At 42.0% G+C, this 27046-nt stretch overlaps 1 protein-coding gene across 2 annotated transcripts in view; it reads right to left on the reverse strand.

Annotated features, from left to right (window-relative positions):
• Positions 1-27046, reverse strand: part of hhatlb (hedgehog acyltransferase like, b) — a 40626-nt gene that overhangs the window by 10939 nt on the left and 2641 nt on the right. The window contains exons 4-8 of one of the 2 annotated variants that reach the window (XM_071327903.1): positions 26724-26918; positions 13870-14079; positions 11746-11917; positions 1291-1435; positions 1176-1211 (exon numbers count right to left, since the gene is read on the reverse strand). In XM_071327903.1, coding sequence (XP_071184004.1) covers positions 1176-1211; positions 1291-1435; positions 11746-11917; positions 13870-14079; positions 26724-26918 — 758 coding nt within the window. The other variant, XM_071327904.1, reaches the window with a different exon arrangement.

Here is a 27046-nt window from a genome sequence, read left to right on the forward strand (position 1 = left end):
ATAACTGAAGGACGATACAGGTAATCACACACATAACTGAAGGACGATACAGGTAATCACACACATAACTGAAGGACGATACAGGTAATCATATACATAACTGAAGGACGATACAGGTAATCATATACATAACTGAAGGACGATACAGGTAATCATATACATAACTGAAGGACGATACAGGTAATCACACACATAACTGAAGGACGATACAGGTAATCACACACATAACTGAAGGACGATACAGGTAATCATACACATAACTGAAGGACGATACAGGTAATCATATACATAACTGAAGGACGATACAGGTAATCATATACATAATTGAAGGACGGTACAGGTAATCATATACATAATTGAAGGACGATACAGGTAATCATATACATAACTGAAGGACGATACAGGTAATCATATACATAACTGAAGGACGATACAGGTAATCATATACATAACTGAAGGACGATACAGGTAATCACACACATAACTGAAGGACGATACAGGTAATCACACACATAACTGAAGGACGATACAGGTAATCACATACATAACTGAAGGACGATACAGGTAATCACACACATAACTGAAGGACGATACAGGTAATCATACACATAACTGAAGGACGATACAGGTAATCATATACATAACTGAAGGACGATACAGGTAATCATATACATAACTGAAGGACGATACAGGTAATCATATACATAACTGAAGGACGATACAGGTAATCACACACATAACTGAAGGACGATACAGGTAATCACATACATAACTGAAGGACGATACAGGTAATCATATACATAATTGAAGGACGATACAGGTAATCATATACATAACTGAAGGACGATACAGGTAATCATATACATAATTGAAGGACGATACAGGTAATCATATACATAACTGAAGGACGATACAGGTAATCATACACATAATTGAAGGACGATACAGGTAATCATATACATAACTGAAGGACGATACAGGTAATCATATACATAACTGAAGGACGATACAGGTAATCATATACATAACTGAAGGACGATACAGGTAATCATATACATAACTGAAGGACAATACAGGTAATCATATACATAACTGAAGGACGATACAGACAGACACAGTTGTGAGATTACAGCTCTGATGTTTGGTATGAATGAAGTGACATGCTGGTGACTTACTTGCACAGCCAGTCATTTATTCCTCGGTCAAAGTGTCTATGAGGGAGAAAATAAACAAATTACTGGTGTGAAAACAGAAAGATGTGGAGAAGATCTAACAGGTCTGTTAACGTACGTCTCAGAGAAGACATAGAGCATGGTGATACATTTAGGAGGTTGAGGAGGGTCCAGATGGTCCAATCTAGACACAGTGTTGATCACCCCAAACATCACTGCTGTCTTCACCCAGTCATACACCAGGTTACAGTAGGCCAGACCAACTACAGGAGACAGAGAGAGACCAGACACACACCAGGTTATAGTAGGCCAGACCAACTACAGGAGACAGAGAGAGACCAGACACACACCAGGTTATAGTAGGCCAGACCAACTACAGGAGACAGAGAGAGACCAGACACACACCAGGTTATAGTAGACCAGACCAACTACAGGAGACAGAGAGAGACCAGACACACACCAGGTTACAGTAGGCCAGACCAACTACAGGAGACAGAGAGAGACCAGACACACACCAGGTTACAGTAGACCAGACCAACTACAGGAGACAGAGAGAGACCAGACACACACCAGGTTACAGTAGGCCAGACCAACTACAGGAGACAGAGAGAGACCAGACACACACCAGGTTATAGTAGGCCAGACCAACTACAGGAGACAGAGAGAGACCAGACACACACCAGGTTATAGTAGGCCAGGCCAACTACAGGAGACAGAGAGAGACCAGTCACACACCAGGTTACAGTAGGCCAGACCAACTACAGGAGACAGAGAGAGACCAGACACACACCAGGTTACAGTAGACCAGACCAACTACAGGAGACAGAGAGAGACCAGACACACACCAGGTTACAGTAGGCCAGACCAACTACAGGAGACAGAGAGAGACCAGACACACACCAGGTTATAGTAGGCCAGACCAACTACAGGAGACAGAGAGAGACCAGACACACACCAGGTTATAGTAGGCCAGGCCAACTACAGGAGACAGAGAGAGACCAGTCACACACCAGGTTACAGTAGGCCAGACCAACTACAGGAGACAGCGAGAGACCAGTCACACACCAGGTTATAGTAGGCCAGACCAACTACAGGAGACAGAGAGAGACCAGTCACACACCAGGTTATAGTAGGCCAGGCCAACTACAGAAGACAGAGAGACCAGACACACACCAGGTTATAGTAGGCCAGACCACCTACAGGAGACAGAGAGACCAGACACACACCAGGTTATAGTAGGCCAGACCACCTACAGGAGACAGAGAGACCAGACACACACCAGGTTATAGTAGGCCAGACCACCTACAGGAGACAGAGAGACCAGACATACACCAGATTACAGTAGGCCAGACCACCTACAGGAGACAGAGAGAGACCAGACATACATCAGGTTATAGTAGGCCAGACAAACTACAGAAGACAGAGAGACCAGACACACACCAGGTTATAGTAGGCCAGACCAACTACAGGAGACAGAGAGACCAGACATACACCAGATTACAGTAGGCCAGACCAACTACAACTACAGGAGACAGAGAGAGACCAGACATACACCAGGTTACAGTAGGCCAGACCAACTACAGGAGACAGAGAGACCAGACCAACTATAGGAGACACAGAGAGAGAGACCAGTCACACATGTTACTGTTACAGACCTACAGCCCAGTCAGACATGTTACAGACCTACAGCCTAGTCAGACATGTTACAGACCTACAGCCTAGTCAGACATGTTACAGACCTACAGCCCAGTCAGACATGTTACAGACCTACAGCCTAGTCAGACATGTTACAGACCTACAGCCTAGTCAGACATGTTACAGACCTACAGCCCAGTCAGACATGTTACAGACCTACAGCCCAGTCAGACATGTTACTGTTACAGACCTACAGCCCAGTCAGACATGTTACAGACCTACAGCCCAGTCAGACATGTTACAGACCTACAGCCCAGTCAGACATGTTACTGTTACAGACCTACAGCCCAGTCAGACATGTTACAGACCTACAGCCCAGTCAGACATGTTACAGACCTACAGCCCAGTCAGACATGTTACTGTTACAGACCTACAGCCCAGTCAGACATGTTACAGACCTACAGCCCAGTCAGACATGTTACAGACCTACAGCCCAGTCAGACATGTTAGAGACCTACAGCCCAGTCAGACATGTTACTGTTACAGACCTACAGCCCAGTCAGACATGTTACAGACCTACAGCCCAGTCAGACATGTTACAGACCTACAGCCCAGTCAGACATGTTACAGACCTACAGCCCAGTCAGACATGTTACAGACCTACAGTCCAGTCAGATATGTTACAGACCTACAGCCCAGTCAGACATGTTACAGACCTACAGCCCAGTCAGACATGTTACAGACCTACAGCCCAGTCAGACATGTTACTGTTACAGACCTACAGCCCAGTCAGACATGTTACTGATCTACAGCCCAGTCAGACATGTTACAGACCTACAGCCCAGTCAGACATGTTACAGACCTACAGCCCAGTCAGACATGTTACTGTTACAGACCTACAGCCCAGTCAGACATGTTACTGTTACAGACCTACAGCCAAGTCAGACATGTTACTGTTACAGACCTACAGCCCAGTCAGACATGTTACAGACCTACAGCCCAGTCAGACATGTTACAGACCTACAGCCTAGTCAGACATGTTACTGTTACAGACCTACAGCCCAGTCAGACATGTTACAGACCTACAGCCCAGCCAGACATGTTACAGACCTACAGCCTAGTCAGACATGTTACTGTTACAGACCTACAGCCCAGTCAGACATGTTACAGACCTACAGCCCAGTCAGACATGTTACAGACCTACAGCCCAGTCAGACATGTTACAGACCTACAGCCTAGTCAGACATGTTACTGTTACAGACCTACAGCCCAGTCAGACATGTTACTGACCTACAGCCCAGTCAGACATGTTACAGACCTACAGCCCAGTCTGACATGTTACAGACCTACAGCCCAGTCAGACATGTTACTGTTACAGACCTACAGCCCAGTCAGACATGTTACAGACCTACAGCCCAGTCAGACATGTTACAGACCTACAGCCCAGTCAGACATGTTACAGACCTACAGCCCAGTCAGACATGTTACAGACCTACAGCCCAGTCAGACATGTTACAGACCTACAGCCCAGTCAGACATGTTACTGTTACAGACCTACAGCCCAGTCAGACATGTTACAGACCTACAGCCCAGTCAGACATGTTACAGACCTACAGCCCAGTCAGACATGTTACAGACCTACAGCCCAGTCAGACATGTTACAGACCTACAGCCCAGTCAGACATGGTACAGACCTACAGCCCAGTCAGACATGTTACTGTTACAGACCTACAGCCCAGTCAGACATGTTACTGTTACAGACCTACAGCCCAGTCAGACATGTTACAGACCTACAGCCCAGTCAGACATGATACTGTTACAGACCTACAGCCCAGTCAGACATGTTACTGTTACAGACCTACAGCCCAGTCAGACATGTTACTGTTACTGACCTACAGCCCAGTCAGACATGTTACAGACCTACAACCCAGTCAGACATGTTACTGACCTACAGCCCAGTCAGACATGTTACTGTTACAGACCTACAGCCCAGTCAGACATGTTACAGACCTACAGCCCAGTCAGACATGTTACAGACCTACAGCCCAGTCAGACATGTTACTGACCTACAGCCCAGTCAGACATGTTACTGTTACAGACCTACAGCCCAGTCAGACATGTTACTGTTACAGACCTACAGCCCAGTCAGACATGTTACAGACCTACAGCCCAGTCAGACATGTTACAGACCTACAGTCCAGTCAGACATGTTACTGTTACAGACCTACAGCCCAGTCAGACATGTTACTGTTACTGACCTACAGCCCAGTCAGACATGTTACAGACCTACAGCCCAGTCAGACATGTTACTGTTACAGACCTACAGTCCAGTCAGACATGTTACAGACCTACAGCCCAGTCAGACATGTTACTGTTACAGACCTACAGCCCAGTCAGACATGTTACATACCTACAGCCCAGTCAGACATGTTACAGACCTACAGCCCAGTCAGACATGTTACTGTTACAGACCTACAGCCCAGTCAGACATGTTACTGTTACAGACCTACAGCCCAGTCAGACATGTTACAGACCTACAGCCCAGTCAGACATGTTACAGACCTACAGCCCAGTCAGACATGTTACAGACCTACAGCCCAGTCAGACATGTTACAGACCTACAGCCCAGTCAGACATGTTACAGACCTACAGCCCAGTCAGACATGTTACTGTTACTGACCTACAGCCCAGTCAGACATGTTACTGTTACTGACCTACAGCCCAGTCAGACATGTTACAGACCTACAGCCCAGTCAGACATGTTACTGACCTACAGCCCAGTCAGACATGTTACAGACCTACAGCCCAGTCAGACATGTTACTGTTACAGACCTACAGCCCAGTCAGACATGTTACAGACCTACAGCCCAGTCAGACATGTTACAGACCTACAGCCCAGTCAGACATGTTACTGTTACAGACCTACAGCCCAGTCAGACATGTTACAGACCTACAGCCCAGTCAGACATGTTACAGACCTACAGCCCAGTCAGACATGTTACAGACCTACAGCCCAGTCAGACATGTTACTGTTACAGACCTACAGCCCAGTCAGACATGTTACAGACCTACAGCCCAGTCAGACATGTTACAGACCTACAGCCCAGTCAGACATGTTACAGACCTACAGCCCAGTCAGACATGTTACTGACCTACAGCCCAGTCAGACATGTTACAGACCTACAGCCCAGTCAGATATGTTACTGTTACAGACCTACAGCCCAGTCAGACATGTTACAGACCTACAGCCCAGTCAGACATGTTACAGACCTACAGCCCAGTCAGACATGTTACAGACCTACAGCCCAGTCAGACATGTTACAGACCTACAGCCCAGTCAGACATGTTACTGACCTACAGCCCAGTCAGACATGTTACAGACCTACAGCCCAGTCAGACATGTTACAGACCTACAGCCCAGTCAGACATGTTACTCTTACAGACCTACAGCCCAGTCAGACATGTTACAGACCTACAGCCCAGTCAGACATGTTACAGACCTACAGCCCAGTCAGACATGTTACAGACCTACAGCCCAGTCAGACATGGTACAGACCTACAGCCCAGTCAGACATGTTACTGTTACAGACCTACAGCCCAGTCAGACATGTTACTGTTACAGACCTACAGCCCAGTCAGACATGTTACTGTTACAGACCTACAGCCCAGTCAGACATGATACTGTTACAGACCTACAGCCCAGTCAGACATGTTACTGTTACAGACCTACAGCCCAGTCAGACATGTTACTGTTACTGACCTACAGCCCAGTCAGACATGTTACAGACCTACAGCCCAGTCAGACATTTTACTGACCTACAGCCCAGTCAGACATGTTACAGACCTACAGCCCAGTCAGACATGTTACTGACCTACAGCCCAGTCAGACATGTTACTGTTACAGACCTACAGCCCAGTCAGACATGTTACTGTTACAGACCTACAGTCCAGTCAGACATGTTACAGACCTACAGTCCAGTCAGACATGTTACTGACCTACAGCCCAGTCAGACATGTTACTGTTACAGACCTACAGCCCAGTCAGACATGTTACAGACCTACAGCCCAGTCAGACATGTTACAGACCTACAGCCCAGTCAGACATGTTACAGACCTACAGTCCAGTCAGACATGTTACTGTTACAGACCTACAGCCCAGTCAGACATGTTACAGACCTACAGTCCAGTCAGACATGTTACTGTTACTGACCTACAGCCCAGTCAGACATGTTACAGACCTACAGCCCAGTCAGACATGTTACTGTTACAGACCTACAGTCCAGTCAGACATGTTACAGACCTACAGCCCAGTCAGACATGTTACTGTTACAGACCTACAGCCCAGTCAGACATGTTACAGACCTACAGCCCAGTCAGACATGCTAGAGACCTACAGCCCAGTCAGACATGTTACTGTTACTGACCTACAGCCCAGTCAGACATGTTACAGACCTACAGCCCAGTCAGACATGTTACAGACCTACAGCCCAGTCAGACATGTTACAGACCTACAGCCCAGTCAGACATGTTACTGTTACAGACCTACAGCCCAGTCAGACATGTTACAGACCTACAGCCCAGTCAGACATGTTACAGACCTACAGCCCAGTCAGACATGTTACTGTTACAGACCTACAGCCCAGTCAGACATGTTACAGACCTACAGCCCAGTCAGACATGTTACAGACCTACAGTCCAGTCAGACATGTTACTGTTACAGACCTACAGCCCAGTCAGACATGTTACAGACCTACAGCCCAGTCAGACATGTTAAAGACCTACAGCCCAGTCAGACATGTTACAGACCTACAGCCCAGTCAGACATGTTACAGACCTACAGCCCAGTCAGACATGTTACAGACCTACAGCCCAGTCAGACATGTTACTGTTACTGACCTACAGCCCAGTCAGACATGTTACAGACCTACAGCCCAGTCAGACATGTTACAGACCTACAGCCCAGTCAGACATGTTACTGACCTACAGCCCAGTCAGACATGTTACAGACCTACAGCCCAGTCAGACATGTTACTGTTACAGACCTACAGCCCAGTCAGACATGTTACAGACCTACAGCCCAGTCAGACATGTTACAGACCTACAGCCCAGTCAGACATGTTACAGACCTACAGCCCAGTCAGACATGTTACAGACCTACAGCTCAGTCAGACATGTTACTGTTACAGACCTTCAGCCCAGTCAGACATGTTACAGACCTACAGCCCAGTCAGACATGTTACAGACCTACAGCCCAGTCAGACATGTTACAGACCTACAGCCCAGTCAGACATGTTACAGACCTACAGCCAAGTCAGACATGTTACTGTTACAGACCTACAGCCCAGTCAGACATGTTACAGACCTACAGCCCAGTCAGACATGTTACAGACCTACAGCCCAGTCAGACATGTTACAGACCTACAGCCCAGTCAGACATGTTACTGACCTACAGCCCAGTCAGACATGTTACAGACCTACAGCCCAGTCAGACATGTTACAGACCTACAGCCCAGTCAGACATGTTACTGTTACAGACCTACAGCCCAGTCAGACATGTTACAGACCTACAGCCCAGTCAGACATGTTACAGACCTACAGCCCAGTCAGACATGTTACAGACCTACAGCCCAGTCAGACATGTTACAGACCTACAGCCCAGTCAGACATGTTACAGACCTACAGCCCAGTCAGACATGTTACAGACCTACAGCCCAGTCAGACATGTTACAGACCTACAGCCCAGTCAGACATGTTACTGTTACAGACCTACAGCCCAGTCAGACATGTTACAGACCTACAGCCCAGTCAGACATGTTACAGACCTACAGCCCAGTCAGACATGTTACAGACCTACAGCCCAGTCAGACATGGTACAGACCTACAGCCCAGTCAGACATGTTACTGTTACAGACCTACAGCCCAGTCAGACATGTTACTGTTACAGACCTACAGCCCAGTCAGACATGTTACAGACCTACAGCCCAGTCAGACATGTTACTGTTACAGACCTACAGCCCAGTTAGACATGTTACTGTTACAGACCTACAGCCCAGTCAGACATGTTACAGACCTACAGCCCAGTCAGACATGTTACTGATCTACAGCCCAGTCAGACATGTTACTGTTACAGACCTACAGCCCAGTCAGACATGTTACTGTTACAGACCTACAGTCCAGTCAGACATGTTACAGACCTACAGCCCAGTCAGACATGTTACAGACCTACAGCCCAGTCAGACATGTTACAGACCTACAGTCCAGTCAGACATGTTACTGTTACAGACCTACAGCCCAGTCAGACATGTTACTGACCTACAGCCCAGTCAGACATGTTACAGACATACAGCCCAGTCAGACATGTTACAGACCTACAGCCCAGTCAGACATGTTACAGACCTACAGCCCAGTCAGACATGTTACTGTTACAGACCTACAGCCCAGTCAGACATGTTACAGACCTACAGCCCAGTCAGACATGTTACAGACCTACAGCCCAGTCAGACATGTTACTGTTACAGACCTACAGCCCAGTCAGACATGTTACAGACCTACAGCCCAGTCAGACATGTTACAGACCTACAGCCCAGTCAGACATGTTACAGACCTACAGCCCAGTCAGACATGTTACTGACCTACAGCCCAGTCAGACATGTTACAGACCTACAGCCCAGTCAGACATGTTACAGACCTACAGCCAAGTCAGACATGTTACAGACCTACAGCCCAGTCAGACATGTTACAGACCTACAGCCCAGTCAGACATGGTACAGACCTACAGCCCAGTCAGACATGTTACTGTTACAGACCTACAGCCCAGTCAGACATGTTACTGTTACAGACCTACAGCCCAGTCAGACATGTTACAGACCTACAGCCCAGTCAGACATGATACTGTTACAGACCTACAGCCCAGTCAGACATGTTACTGTTACAGACCTACAGTCCAGTCAGACATGTTACAGACCTACAGTCCAGTCAGACATGTTACAGACCTACAGCCCAGTCAGACATGTTACTGTTACAGACCTACAGTCCAGTCAGACATGTTACAGACCTACAGTCCAGTCAGACATGTTACATACCTACAGCCCAGTCAGACATGTTACTGACCTACAGCCCAGTCAGACATGTTACTGTTACAGACCTACAGCCCAGTCAGACATGTTACTGTTACAGACCTAAAGTCCAGTCAGACATGTTACAGACCTACAGCCCAGTCAGACATGTTACAGACCTACAGCCCAGTCAGACATGTTACAGACCTACAGCCCAGTCAGACATCTTACTGTTACAGACCTACAGCCCAGTCAGACATGTTACAGACCTACAGCCCAGTCAGACATGTTACAGACCTACAGCCCAGTCAGACATGTTACAGACCTACAGTCCAGTCAGACATGTTACTGTTACAGACCTACAGCCCAGTCAGACATGTTACAGACCTACAGCCCAGTCAGACATGTTACAGACCTACAGCCCAGTCAGACATGTTACTGTTACAGACCTACAGTCCAGTCAGACATGTTACAGACCTACAGCCCAGTCAGACATGTTATTGTTACAGACCTACAGCCCAGTCAGACTTGTTACAGACCTACAGCCCAGTCAGACATGTTACTGTTACTGACCTACAGCCCAGTCAGACATGTTACAGACCTACAGCCCAGTCAGACATGTTACAGACCTACAGCCCAGTCAGACATGTTACAGACCTACAGCCCAGTCAGACATGTTACTGTTACAGACCTACAGCCCAGTCAGACATGTTACTGTTACAGACCTAAAGTCCAGTCAGACATGTTACAGACCTACAGCCCAGTCAGACATGTTACAGACCTACAGCCCAGTCAGACATGTTACTGTTACAGACCTACAGCCCAGTCAGACATGTTACAGACCTACAGCCCAGTCAGACATGTTACAGACCTACAGCCCAGTCAGACATGTTACAGACCTACAGTCCAGTCAGACATGTTACTGTTACAGACCTACAGCCCAGTCAGACATGTTACAGACCTACAGCCCAGTCAGACATGTTACAGACCTACAGCCCAGTCAGACATGTTACTGTTACAGACCTACAGTCCAGTCAGGCATGTTACAGACCTACAGCCCAGTCAGGCATGTTATTGTTACAGACCTACAGCCCAGTCAGACATGTTACAGACCTACAGCCCAGTCAGACATGTTACTGTTACTGACCTACAGCCCAGTCAGACATGTTACAGACCTACAGCCCAGTCAGACATGTTACAGACCTACAGCCCAGTCAGACATGTTACAGACCTACAGCCCAGTCAGACATGTTACTGTTACTGACCTACAGCCCAGTCAGACATGTTACAGACCTACAGCCCAGTCAGACATGTTACAGACCTACAGCCCAGTCAGACATGTTACAGACCTACAGCCCAGTCAGACATGTTACAGACCTACAGCCCAGTCAGACATGTTACTGTTACTGACCTACAGCCCAGTCAGACATGTTACAGACCTACAGCCCAGTCAGACATGTTACTGTTACTGACCTACAGCCCAGTCAGACATGTTACAGACCTACAGCCCAGTCAGACATGTTACTGACCTACAGCCCAGTCAGACATGTTACAGACCTACAGCCCAGTCAGACATGTTACAGACCTACAGCCCAGTCAGACATGTTACTGTTACAGACCTTCAGCCCAGTCAGACATGTTACAGACCTACAGCCCAGTCAGACATGTTACAGACCTACAGCCCAGTCAGACATGTTACTGTTACAGACCTACAGCCCAGTCAGACATGTTACAGACCTACAGCCCAGTCAGACATGTTACAGACCTACAGCCCAGTCAGACATGTTACAGACCTACAGCCCAGTCAGACATGTTACAGACCTACAGCCCAGTTAGACATGATACTGTTACAGACCTACAGCCCAGTCAGACATGTTACAGACCTACAGCCCAGTTAGACATGTGTTTGAGCAGCTTCATGTCCGTGGGGATGCTCAGGATGTACAGGAAGTGGAAGAGGATGTCCACTGTTAATATAGCCCCCAGGTGAACAAGTCCCTGCAGAGATATGTTCCATATCGCCCCCTCCTTACGGGTCAGGTCAGCCTTGTTGGCCTGGAGGAGAGACACACACGCACGCACGCACGCACGCACGCACGCACGCACGCACGCACGCACGCACGCACGCACGCACGCACGCACGCACGCACGCACACACACACACACACACACACACACACACACACACACACACACACACACACACATAGATGACAGGAGACACCAACACTGTCAGTCACTGATGCTCTCTGCATTTTGCATATGATATTCTGTGTGCATTTACATGATGTTTACCTGAACATAGAGCTGAATCCATAGGTTACATGATGTTTACCTGAACATAGAGCTGAATCCATAGGTTACATGATGTTTACCTGAACATAGAGCTGAATCCATAGGTTACATGATGTTTACCTGAACATAGAGCTGAATCCATAGGTTACATGATGTTTACCTGAACATAGAGCTGAATCCATAGGTTACATGATGTTTACCTGAACATAGAGCTGAATCCATAGGTTACATGATGTTTACCTGAACATAGAGCTGAATCCATAGGTTACATGATGTTTACCTGAACATAGAGCTGAATCCATAGGTTACATGATGTTTACCTGAACATAGAGCTGAATCCATAGGTTACATGATGTTTACCTGAACATAGAGCTGAATCCATAGGTTACATGATGTTTACCTGAGCATAGAGCTGAATCCATAGGTTACATGATGTTTACCTGAACAGAGAGCTGAATCCATAGGTTACATGATGTTTACCTGAACATAGAGCTGAATCCATAGGTTACATGATGTTTACCTGAACATAGAGCTGAATCCATAGGTTACATGATGTTTACCTGAACATAGAGCTGAATCCATAGGTTACATGATGTTTACCTGAACATAGAGCTGAATCCATAGGTTTCTTGATGTTTACCTGAACATAGAGCTGAATCCATAGGTTACATGATGTTTACCTGAGCATAGAGCTGAATCCATAGGTTTCTTGATGTTTACCAGAGCATAGAGCTGAATCCATAGGTTACATGATGTTTACCTGAACATAGAGCTGAATCCATAGGTTACATGATGTTTACCTGAACATAGAGCTGAATCCATAGGTTACATGATGTTTACCTGAACATAGAGCTGAATCCATAGGTTACGTGATGTTTACCTGAACATAGAGCTGAATCCATAGGTTACATGATGTTTACCTGAACATAGAGCTGAATCCATAGGTTACATGATGTTTACCTGAACATAGAGCTGAATCCATAGGTTACATGATGTTTACCTGAACATAGAGCTGAATCCATAGGTTACGTGATGTTTACCTGAACATAGAGCTGAATCCATAGGTTACATGATGTTTACCTGAACATAGAGCTGAATCCATAGGTTACATGATGTTTACCTGAACATAGAGCTGAATCCATAGGTTACATGATGTTTACCTGAACAGAGAGCTGAATCCATAGGTTACATGATGTTTACCTGAACAAGGAGCTGAATCCATAGGTTTCATGATGTTTACCTGAACAGAGAGCTCAATCCATAGGTTACATGATGTTTACCTGAGCGTAGAACTTGTCGAAGGTCATGATGTTTACCTGAGCGTAGAACTTGTTGAAGGTCATGGTGTTTACCTGAGCGTAGAACTTGTCGAAGGTCATGATGTTTACCTGAGCGTAGAACTTGTCGAAGGTCATGGTGTTTACCTGAGCGTAGAACTTGTCGAAGGTCATGATGTTTACCTGAGCGTAGAACTTGTCGAAGGTCATGGTGTTTACCTGAGCGTAGAACTTGTCGAAGGTCATGGTGTTTACCTGAGCGTAGAACTTGTCGAAGGTCATGATGTTTACCTGAGCGTAGAACTTGTCGAAGGTCATGGTGTTTACCTGAGCGTAGAACTTGTCGAAGGTCATGATGTTTACCTGAGCGTAGAACTTGTCGAAGGTCATGGTGTTTACCTGAGCGTAGAACTTGTCGAAGGTCATGGTGTTTACCTGAGCGTAGAACTTGTCGAAGGTCATGATGGGGCCAAAGTAGAAGAAGGGTAGGTAGAAGTTGTACTTGAGGAGTTCCAGGATGCTGTAGTTTCCTTCCTTCTTCTCACAGTTCTCCAGAGCAAAACTCATACAGCGCATGATGGTGAACCCACAACCGCCGTAGAACAGGACGGAACGCAGCTCAAAATCCCCCGTCACAAAACCAGCCTGGTGGAGAGGGAGAGGGGGATTAGAGAGGAGGAGGGAGAGGATAGAGAGGAAGAGGCAGGTTAAAGTAGGGTTAGAGAGGAAGAGGAGTGTTAGAGAGGATGGAGAGGGAGATAAAAGACAGGAAGAGGAGGGTTAGAGGGGAGGAGGGAGAGGAAAGAGAAGAAGAGGAGGAGGGAGAGGAAAGAGAGGAAGAGGAGGGTTAGAGGGGAGGAGGGAGAGGAAAGAGAAGAAGAGGAGTGTTAGGAGGGTTAGAGAGGAGGAGGGAGAGGATAGAGAGGAGAGGCATGTTAGAGGGGAGGAGGGAGAGGAAGAGGAGGGTTAGAGGGGAGGAGGGAGAGGATAGAGAGGAAGAGGAGGGTTAGAGAGGTAGTAGTATACTAGTAGTATAATTGTAACATAGTAAAAGGATGGTTGCAGTATAGTAATAGTACCGTAGCAGTATAGTAATAGTCTGGTTATAGTATATCAATATCATACATATAGTAAAGTAGCAGTACAGTAATAGTATGACATCAGTGTAGTAACAGTATAGTAACATCATAGTAACAATGCAGTAGTATAGTTGTAGCATAGCAAGAGTATAGTAGCAGTACAAAATTAGTATGGCATTAATGTAGTAATAGTATAGTGGCAGCAGTAGCAATAGCGATAGTATGGTGGCGGCATAGTAATGGTATGGTAGCAGTAGTAATAGTGATATTATAGTTGGTTGCAGTAGAGTAATATTATGGCATTAATGTAGTAATAGTATAGTGGCAGAATAGTAACAGTACAGTAGTATAGCAGTAGCATAGTAATAGTATAGTAGCATTATATTAATAGTATGGCATTAGTGTAGCAATAGTAACAGTACAGTAGTATAGCAGTAGCATAGCAATAGTATAGCAGCAGTATAGTAGCAGTATATTAATAGTATATTAGCGGCATAGTAACGGTACAGTAGTATAGCAGTAGCATAGCAATAGTATAGCAACAGTATAGTAGCAGTATATTAATAGTATATTAGCGGCATAGTAACAGTACAGTAGTATAGCAGTAGCATAGCAATAGTATAGTAGCGGTATAGTAGCAGTATATTAATAGTATATTAGCGGCATAGTAACAGTACAGTAGTATAGCAGTAGCATAGTAATACTATAGTAGTAGTATAGTAGCAGTATATTAATAGTATATTAGCGACATAGTAATGGGACAGTGGTGGCATAGTAATAGTATAGTAGCAGCAGTAGTAATAGTGATAGCATAGTGGAAGCATAGTAATAGTATAGTAGCAGCAGTAGTAATAGTGATAGCATAGCGGAAGCATAGTAATAGTATAGTAGCAGCAGTAGTAATAGTGATAGCATAGTGGAAGCATAGTAATAGTATAGTAGCAGCAGTAGTAATAGTGATAGCATAGTGGAAGCATAGTAATAGTATAGTAGCAGCAGTAGTAATAGTGATAGCATAGTGGAAGCATAGTAATAGTATAGTAGCAGCAGTAGTAATAGTGATAGCATAGCGGAAGCATAGTAATAGTATAGTAGCAGCAGTAGTAATAGTGATAGCATAGTGGAAGCATAGTAATAGTATAGTAGCAGCAGTAGTAATAGTGATAGCATAGTGGAAGCATAGTAATAGTATAGTAGCAGCAGTAGTAATAGTGATAGCATAGTGGAAGCATAGTAATAGTATAGTAGCAGCAGTAGTAATAGTGATAGCATAGCGGAAGCATAGTAATAGTATAGTAGCAGCAGTAGTAATAGTGATAGCATAGCGGAAGCATAGTAATAGTATAGTAGCAGCAGTAGTAATAGTGATAGCATAGCGGAAGCATAGTAATAGTATATTAGCAGCAGTAGTAATAGTGATAGCATAGTGGAAGCATAGTAATAGTATAGTAGCAGCAGTAGTAATAGTGATAGCATAGTGGAAGCATAGTAATAGTATAGTAGCAGCAGTAGTAATAGTGATAGCATAGTGGAAGCATAGTAATAGTATAGTAGCAGCAGTAGTAATAGTGATAGCATAGCGGAAGCATAGTAATAGTATAGTAGCAGCAGTAGTAATAGTGATAGCATAGTGGAAGCATAGTAATTGTATATTAGCTGTATGGTAGTAGTACAGTGGTAGCATAGCAACAGTATAGTAACGGTATAGTAATAACATAGCAGTATAGTAGTAGTACGGTAATGCTAACAGTATTGTAGCAGCATAGTGCTAGTATAGTGATAGTGTAGTGGTGGCATATTGGTAGCATAGCAATAGTATAGTAACGGTATAGTAACAGATAGTATAGTGGTAGCATAGTAACAGTATAGTAACGGTATAGTAATAGATAGTATAGTGGTAGCATAGTAGTAGTGCAGAAATAGAATAGTGGTAGCATCATAATAGTATAGTAGCAGTAGTAGTAATGCCATATTGGTAGCATAATAACAGTATATTAGCAGTATAGTAATAGTATGATCATAGTGTAGTGGCAGCATAGTAATAGTATAGTAACATTATAGTAATAGTATAGTAGTAGCGGTTGTGCTAGTATAATAATAGCATAGTGGTAGTATAGTAATAGTATAGTAGCAGGATAGTAATAGTATATTAATGTTATCGTGCCAATATATTAATAGTGCAGTGGTATCATAGTAATACTATAGTGGCAGCATAGTAACAGTATAGTAGCAGCGGCTGTGCTAGTATAATAATACTATAGTGGCAGCATAGTAACAGTATAGTAGCAGCGGCTGTGCTAGTATACTAATACTATAGTGGCAGCATAGCAATAGTATAGTAGCAGCGGCTGTGCTAGTATACTAATACTATAGTGGCAGCATAGTAACAGTATAGTAGCAGCGGCTTTGCTAGTATACTAATACTATAGTGGCAGCATAGCAATAGTATAGTAGCAGTGGTTGTGCTAGTATAATAATAGTATAGTGGCAGCATAGTAACAGTATAGTCGCAGTGGTTGTGGTAGTATAATAATACTATAGTGGCAGCATAGTAACAGTATAGTAGCAGTGGTTGTGGTAGTATAATAATACTATAGTGGCAGCATAGTAATAATATAGTAGCAGCGGCTGTGCTAGTATACTAATACTATAGTGGCAGCATAGTAACAGTATAGTAGCAGCGGCTGTGCTAGTATACTAATACTATAGTGGCAGCATAGCAATAGTATAGTAGCAGCGGCTGTGCTAGTATACTAATACTATAGTGGCAGCATAGTAACAGTATAGTAGCAGCGGCTGTGCTAGTATACTAATAATATAGTGGCAGCATAGCAATAGTATAGTAGCAGTGGTTGTGCTAGTATAATAATAGTATAGTGGCAGCATAGTAACAGTATAGTAGCAGTGGTTGTGGTAGTATAATAATACTATAGTGGCAGCATAGTAATAATATAGTAGCAGCGGCTGTGCTAGTATACTAATACTATAGTGGCAGCATAGCAATAGTATAGTAGCAGTGGTTGTGCTAGTATAATAATAGTATAGTGGCAGCATAGTAACAGTATAGTAGCAGTGGTTGTGGTAGTATAATAATACTATAGTGGCAGCATAGTAATAATATAGTAGCAGCGGCTGTGCTAGTATAATAATAGTATAGTGGCAGCATAGTAACAGTATAGTAGCAGTGGTTGTGGTAGTATAATAATACTATAGTGGCAGCATAGTAATAATATTGTAGCAGCGGCTGTGCTAGTATAATAATAGTATAGTGGAAGCATAGTAATAGTATAGTAGCAGCAGTAGTAATAGTGATAGCATAGTGGAAGCATAGTAATAGTATAGTAGCAGCAGTAGTAATAGTGATAGCAGAGTGGAAGCATAGTACTAGTATAGTAGCAGCAGTAGTAATAGTGATAGCATAGCGGAAGCATAGTAATAGTATATTAGCAGCAGTAGTAATAGTGATAGCATAGTGGAAGCATAGTAATAGTATAGTAGCAGCAGTAGTAATAGTGATAGCATAGTGGAAGCATAGTAATAGTATAGTAGCAGCAGTAGTAATAGTGATAGCATAGTGGAAGCATAGTAATAGTATAGTAGCAGCAGTAGTAATAGTGATAGCATAGTGGAAGCATAGTAATAGTATAGTAGCAGCAGTAGTAATAGTGATAGCATAGTGGAAGCATAGTAATAGTATAGTAGCAGCAGTAGTAATAGTGATAGCATAGCGGAAGCATAGTAATAGTATAGTAGCAGCAGTAGTAATAGTGATAGCATAGTGGAAGCATAGTAATTGTATATTAGCTGTATGGTAGTAGTACAGTGGTAGCATAGCAACAGTATAGTAACGGTATAGTAATAACATAGCAGTATAGTAGTAGTACGGTAATGCTAACAGTATTGTAGCAGCATAGTGCTAGTATAGTGATAGTGTAGTGGTGGCATATTGGTAGCATAGCAATAGTATAGTAACGGTATAGTAACAGATAGTATAGTGGTAGCATAGTAACAGTATAGTAACGGTATAGTAATAGATAGTATAGTGGTAGCATAGTAGTAGTGCAGAAATAGAATAGTGGTAGCATCATAATAGTATAGTAGCAGTAGTAGTAATGCCATATTGGTAGCATAATAACAGTATATTAGCAGTATAGTAATAGTATGATCATAGTGTAGAGGCAGCATAGTAATAGTATAGTAACATTATAGTAATAGTATAGTAGTAGCGGTTGTGCTAGTATAATAATAGCATAGTGGTAGTATAGTAATAGTATAGTAGCAGGATAGTAATAGTATATTAATGTTATCGTGCCAATATATTAATAGTGCAGTGGTATCATAGTAATACTATAGTGGCAGCATAGTAACAGTATAGTAGCAGCGGCTGTGCTAGTATAATAATACTATAGTGGCAGCATAGTAACAGTATAGTAGCAGCGGCTGTGCTAGTATACTAATACTATAGTGGCAGCATAGCAATAGTATAGTAGCAGCGGCTGTGCTAGTATACTAATACTATAGTGGCAGCATAGTAACAGTATAGTAGCAGCGGCTGTGCTAGTATACTAATACTATAGTGGCAGCATAGCAATAGTATAGTAGCAGTGGTTGTGCTAGTATAATAATAGTATAGTGGCAGCATAGTAACAGTATAGTAGCAGTGGTTGTGGTAGTATAATACTACTATAGTGGCAGCATAGTAACAGTATAGTAGCAGTGGTTGTGGTAGTATAATAATACTATAGTGGCAGCATAGTAATAATATAGTAGCAGCGGCTGTGCTAGTATACTAATACTATAGTGGCAGCATAGTAACAGTATAGTAGCAGCGGCTGTGCTAGTATACTAATACTATAGTGGCAGCATAGCAATAGTATAGTAGCAGCGGCTGTGCTAGTATACTAATACTATAGTGGCAGCATAGTAACAGTATAGTAGCAGCGGCTGTGCTAGTATACTAATACTATAGTGGCAGCATAGCAATAGTATAGTAGCAGTGGTTGTGCTAGTATAATAATAGTATAGTGGCAGCATAGTAACAGTATAGTAGCATTGGTTGTGGTAGTATAATAATACTATAGTGGCAGCATAGTAATAATATAGTAGCAGCGGCTGTGCTAGTATACTAATACTATAGTGGCATCATAGCAATAGTATAGTAGCAGTGGTTGTGCTAGTATAATAATAGTATAGTGGCAGCATAGTAACAGCATAGTAGCAGTGGTTGTGGTAGTATAATAATACTATAGTGGCAGCATAGTAATAATATAGTAGCAGCGGCTGTGCTAGTATAATAATAGTATAGTGGCAGCATAGTAACAGTATAGTAGCAGTGGTTGTGGTAGTATAATAATACTATAGTGGCAGCATAGTAATACTATTGTAGCAGCGGCTGTGCTAGTATAATAATAGTATAGTGGAAGCATAGTAATAGTATAGTAGCAGCAGTAGTAATAGTGATAGCATAGTGGAAGCATAGTAATAGTATAGTAGCAGCAGTAGTAATAGTGATAGCATAGTGGAAGCATAGTAATAGTATAGTAGCAGCAGTAGTAATAGTGATAGCATAGTGGAAGCATAGTAATAGTATAGTAGCAGCAGTAGTAATAGTGATAGTATAGTGGAAGCATAGTAATAGTATAGTAGCAGCAGTAGTAATAGTGATAGCATAGTGGAAGCATAGTAATAGTATAGTAGCAGCAGTAGTAATAGTGATAGCATAGCGGAAGCATAGTAATAGTATAGTAGCAGCAGTAGTAATAGTGATAGCATAGTGGAAGCATAGTAATTGTATATTAGCTGTATGGTAGTAGTACAGTGGTAGCATAGCAACAGTATAGTAACGGTATAGTAATAACATAGCAGTATAGTAGTAGTACGGTAATGCTAACAGTATTGTAGCAGCATAGTGCTAGTATAGTGATAGTGTAGTGGTGGCATATTGGTAGCATAGCAATAGTATAGTAACGGTATAGTAACAGATAGTATAGTGGTAGCATAGTAACAGTATAGTAACGGTATAGTAATAGATAGTATAGTGGTAGCATAGTAGTAGTGCAGAAATAGAATAGTGGTAGCATCATAATAGTATAGTAGCAGTAGTAGTAATGCCATATTGGTAGCATAATAACAGTATATTAGCAGTATAGTAATAGTATGATCATAGTGTAGTGGCAGCATAGTAATAGTATAGTAACATTATAGTAATAGTATAGTAGTAGCGGTTGTGCTAGTATAATAATAGCATAGTGGTAGTATAGTAATAGTATAGTAGCAGGATAGTAATAGTATATTAATGTTATCGTGCCAATATATTAATAGTGCAGTGGTATCATAGTAATACTATAGTGGCAGCATAGTAACAGTATAGTAGCAGCGGCTGTGCTAGTATAATAATACTATAGTGGCAGCATAGTAACAGTATAGTAGCAGCGGCTGTGCTAGTATACTAATACTATAGTGGCAGCATAGCAATAGTATAGTAGCAGCGGCTGTGCTAGTATACTAATACTATAGTGGCAGCATAGTAACAGTATAGTAGCAGCGGCTGTGCTAGTATACTAATACTATAGTGGCAGCATAGCAATAGTATAGTAGCAGTGGTTGTGCTAGTATAATAATAGTATAGTGGCAGCATAGTAACAGTATAGTAGCAGTGGTTGTGGTAGTATAATAATACTATAGTGGCAGCATAGTAATAATATAGTAGCAGCGGCTGTGCAAGTATACTAATACTATAGTGGCAGCATAGTAACAGTATAGTAGCAGCGGCTGTGCTAGTATACTAATACTATAGTGGCAGCATAGCAATAGTATAGTAGCAGCGGCTGTGCTAGTATACTAATACTATAGTGGCAGCATAGTAACAGTATAGTAGCAGCGGCTGTGCTAGTATACTAATACTATAGTGGCAGCATAGCAATAGTATAGTAGCAGTGGTTGTGCTAGTATAATAATAGTATAGTGGCAGCATAGTAACAGTATAGTAGCAGTGGTTGTGGTAGTATAATAATACTATAGTGGCAGCATAGTAATAATATAGTAGCAGCGGCTGTGCTAGTATACTAATACTATAGTGGCAGCATAGCAATAGTATAGTAGCAGTGGTTGTGCTAGTATAATAATAGTATAGTGGCAGCATAGTAACAGTATAGTAGCAGTGGTTGTGGTAGTATAATACTACTATAGTGGCAGCATAGTAATAATATAGTAGCAGCGGCTGTGCTAGTATAATAATAGTATAGTGGCAGCATAGTAACAGTATAGTAGCAGTGGTTGTGGTAGTATAATAATACTATAGTGGCAGCATAGTAATAATATAGTAGCAGCGGCTGTGCTAGTATAATAATAGTATAGTGGCAGCATAGTAACAGTATAGTAGCAGCGGTTGTGCTAGTATAATAATAGTATAGTGGCAGCATAGTAACAGTATAGTAGCAGTGGTTGTGGTAGTATAATAATACTATAGTGGCAGCATAGTAATAATATAGTAGCAGCGGCTGTGCTAGTATAATAATAGTATAGTGGTAGTGTAGTAATAGTATAGTGTAGTATGGTGGCAGTTTAATAATCGTATTGTGACAGTATAGTATTAGTACAGTTGTAATGTAGCAGTAGTATAGTACCAGTAAAGTAACAGTATAGTAACAGTAAAGTAACAGTATAGTATAGTAACAGTAAAGTAAAAGTATAGTAACAGTATAGTATAGTAACAGTAAAGTAACAGTATAGTAACAGTAGTAGCCGTACAGCAGTAGTGCAGTGGTAGTATAGTAATGGTATAGTATAGTAACAGTATAGTATAGTAACAGTATAGTAACCGTATAGTAAAGTAACAGTATAGTAACAGTAAAGTAAAAGTATAGTATAGTAACAGTATAGTATAGTAACAGGAAAGTAACAGTGTAGTATAGTAACAGCATAGTATAGTAACAGTAAAGTAACAGTATAGTATAGTAACAGTGAAGTAACAGTATAGTATAGTAACAGTAAAGTAACAGTATAGTATAGTACCAGTAAAGTAACAGTATAGTATAGTACCAGTAAAGTAACAGTATAGTATAGTACCAGTAAAGTAACCGTATAGTAACAGTAAAGTAACCGTATAGTATAGTAACAGTATAGTAACCGTGAAGTAACAGTATAGTATAATAACAATAAAGTAACAGTATAGTGTAGTAACAGTAAAGTAACAGTAAAGTAACAGTAAATTAACAGTAAATTAACAGTATAGTAACAGTATAGTAACAGTATAGTAACAGTAAAGTAACAGTATAGTAACAGTATAGTAACAGTATAGTAACAGTATAGTATGGTAACAGTAAAGTAACAGTATAGTAACAGTAAAGCAACAGCATAGTATAGTAATAGTAAAGTACCAGTATAGTATAGTAACAGTATAGTAGCAGTATAGTATCAGTAAAGTAACCGTATAGTAACAGTATAGTACCAGTATAGTAACAGTATAGTAACAGTACAGTAACAGTAGTAGCCGTACAGCAGTAGTGTGGTGGTAGTATAGTAATGGTATAGTATAGTAACAGGATAGTATAGTACCAGTAAAGTAACAGTATAGTATAGTATAGTAACAGTAAAGTAACAGTATAGTAACAGTAAAGTAACAGTATAGTATAGTAACAGTCGTAGCCGTACATCAGTAGTGCAGTGGTAGTATAGTAATGGTATAGTATAGTAACAGTATAGTATAGTATAGTACCAGTAAAGTAACAGTATAGTATAGTAACAGTAAAGTAACAGTATAGTAACAGGAAAGTAACAGTATAGCACAGTAACAGTAAAGTAACAGCATAGTATAGTAACAGTATAATAACAGTATAGTATAGTAACAATACAGTAACAGTATAGTATAGTAGCAGTATAGTAACAGTATAGTATAGTAGCAGTAAAGTACCAGTATAGTAACAGTAAAGTAACAGTATAGTACAGTAACAGTAAAGTAACAGTATAGTATAGTAACAGTATAGTACCAGTATAGTAACAGTAAAGTAACAGTAAAGTAACAGTATAGTATAGTAACAGTATAGTAACAGTATAGTGTAGTAACAGTATAGTAACAGTATAGTACCATTATAGTAACAGTATAGTATAGTAACAGTATAGTAACAGTATAGTAACAGTATAATAACAGTATAGTATAGTAACAGTATAGTGTAGTAACAGTAAAGTAACAGTATAGTATAGTAACAGTATAGTATAGTAACAGTAGTAGCCGTACAGCAGTAGTGCAGTGGTAGTATAGTAATGGTATAGTATAGTAGCAGTATAGTATAGTAACAGTGGTAGCCGTACAGCAGTAGTGCAGTGGTAGTATAGTAATGGTATAGTAATAGCATAGTGATAGAATAGTGGTAAACCCCCTTCCTCACTACTCCACAGCTCTCCACCATTATCATCAGTGACTGCAGTCATGCCTCTACTCAGCATCTCCCAAAGCCCCCTGGATCCCCTACAGATACCCATTAACGTCTGGTGTATAAAGCAGACTATGGCATTCCTCATGTCTCTAGTTTAACTGATGATTAACAATATTTAAAGTTTAGAAATCCGAACCCATCAATAGTAATAGTACAGTAAAAGTATAGTACTAAAACAGTAATACTATGGTAGAAGTATAATAATAGGATAGTAGTAGTATAGTAGTAATATTATATTAATACTATAGTAGCATCATTATAGTAATATGACAGTGGCAGTATAGTATCTATATTACAGTAATAGTAGTAGCAGTATTAGTAGTAGTATATTAGTTATAGTACAGTACTAGCAGTGGCAGTATTAGTAGTAGCAGTATAGTAGCAGTATAGCAAAATGATAGTAGTAGTATAACAAAATAATAGTAGTAGTATATTAGTTATAGTACAGTAATGGAATAATAGTAGTACAGTAGCAGTACAGTGGCAGTAAAGCAGTATAGTAGCAGTATAGTAATAGTATAGTAGCGGTGTAGTAGTGGTATAGTAGACGTATATTTATATGATAGTAGCCGTGTAGTAGTAATAGCACAGTGATAGTATAGTGGCAGCAGTATGGTAGCAGTATAGTAGCAGTATAGTAATATGATAGTGGTGGTATAGCACACGTTTAGTACTAGTTTGGTAGTAGTATATTAGTAATATTACAGTGGTAGTATAGTGGTGGTATAGTAGTAGTATAGTAATATGATAGTGGTGGTATAGCACACGTTTAGTACTAGTTTGGTAGTAGTATATTAGTAATATTACAGTGGTAGTATAGTGGTGGTATAGTAGTAGTATAGTAATATGATAGTGGCAGTAAAGTGGTGGTATAGTAGTAGTGTAGTAAGACAGAGGATCGAATTTCCCACTGTAAACTTGATCTATGGGATCAAGTGTAAATTGTGCCAAAAGATTTATATAGGAGAAACAAAGAATACACTGCATGCTAGACTAAAACAACATCTATACCATATGGCTAAAGGTAATAAGAGTACTGTACTGTACTTGCATTTTGGCCTACATGCAGTGGAGGGTTTGAGTATTTTTGGTCTGGAAACAAATGGGAGCTGGTCCAGGACACAACGACAGGAGATGGAAAGAATTTGGATTGCGCGCCTCAATACGATAGATCCTAAGGGCCTGAATGAAAAATATTAAATTTATCTCGGCTGACTTACCTGATGGGAGGGGGCCTCTCCAGGGCAGTGACATGGATGACTGGGTGGGGGGGGGTAGTGGGGGATGGCGGGAGAGCCGCCCATTATAAATGTTTATTTATTCAATTATTTATGGTTTTATTTTTATACTTTTTGAAGAGTTATTATAAATATGATGGCACTTATTTTTATATTCTTTGATTTTTTTGTGTGGCGTGATTTTAACTTATCTATTGTTTGGAGACTTTTATAGCACTCTTGAGTTTAAAGCACTTTTATCTTGCAGTGTACAAGGTTAAATAGCCATTGTTTGTTAACACTTATGATTGTCTCTTTTATTTATTAATTTATTTGGTTTGTTCATTGGGTGGCTCTCCTTACAGACCCTAAACCCCTAACCCTAACCCCAAGATCTTCATGCCTAACCGTAACCTTTGCACCCCCATACCTGATCCTAATTTAATCCCGACCTATATTCTAAACCTAACCATAACCCAACCTGAACTCTAACCTTAACCCCCAGTTCCTAAATCCTAACCCTAATTTCCAACCCTAATCTAGACCCTCATGCGTAACCTTAACCCTTAGACCACAGCCTTGAGCTGAGCCCTTGGTCTCTATTTTTTAATTTGGAATCCCTGGCTCTTAACCTAAATCTTACTTATGATTTATAATTTTAAATCCTGGTTCTGGTCCTTTTTTTAAAATGTGTTTTTTAATATATTTTTTAAGTCATCAAAGTATTTTATATAATAGTCTAAACCATCTATTTTAAAGGGGTTGCCTGTGCATATCAGATTCGTCTGTTTTTCTTTGAACCTAACCCCTAACCCCTAACCTCTAACCCTAACCTCTAACCCTAACCCTAACCTCTAACCCTAACCTCTAACCCTAACCTCTAACCCTAACCCTAACCTCTAACCCTAACCTCTAACCCTAACCTCTAACCCTAACCCTAACCCCTAACCCACACTGAATGCCCTAACCCTAACCTCTAACCCCTAACCCTAACCCACACTGGACGCCCTAACCCTAACCCTAAACCATAACCCCTAACCCCTAACCCTAACCCTAACCCTAACCCTACCCCTAACCCTAACCCACACTGGACGCCCTAACCCTAACCCTAAACCCTAACCCTAACCCCTAACCCTAACCCTAACCCTAACCCTAAACCCTAACCCCTAACCCTAACCCTAACCCTAACCCTAACCCCTAACCCCTAACCCCTAACCCTAACCCACACTGGATGCCCTAACCCTAACCCTAAACCCTAACCTCTAACCCTAACCCTAACCCACACTGGACTCCCTAACCCTAACCCTAACCCTAACCCTAAACCCTAACCTCTAACCCTAACCCCTAACCCTAACCCACACTGGACCCCCTAACCCTATTGAGGGGGGTTAAGTGTTTGACTCAAAGGCAGGCAAAGGCATCTATGATTTTATACCAGCAGCCATCCGGTTGCCAGCTCACTTCCCGTCAGATTTCTCCCCTCCGTTTGCTGGCTCGCCTCTCTAACCGCTAGGCTACCTGCCACCCAGTAGTAATGTATTGTAGTGTATTCTTCATACCTGCCAGGATATGAATGGTTCCATCTTGAATGTGGACAGGGTGGTGAGTCCAGCTAGGAAGCAGAGCCAGCGCAGTTTAACCAGAGAGATACTGTAGAGCAGTACACAGTGGGACAGGATCAGAGTGGTGTAGGTCCAACCCATAGTGACCAGCACCGCCAGGGTACCATAACACAGGTACATCAGGCTCCTATGCTGTGGACACACAGACAGACAGAATCAACATGTACATCAGACTCCTATGCTGTAGACAGACAGACAGACACACAGACAGACAGAATCAACATGTACATCAGACTCCTATGCTGTAGACAGACAGACAG

Source organism: Salvelinus alpinus, chromosome 10 (assembly GCF_045679555.1).
Source record: "Salvelinus alpinus chromosome 10, SLU_Salpinus.1, whole genome shotgun sequence".
In the NCBI taxonomy this organism is placed as follows: Eukaryota; Metazoa; Chordata; class Actinopteri; order Salmoniformes; family Salmonidae; genus Salvelinus; species Salvelinus alpinus.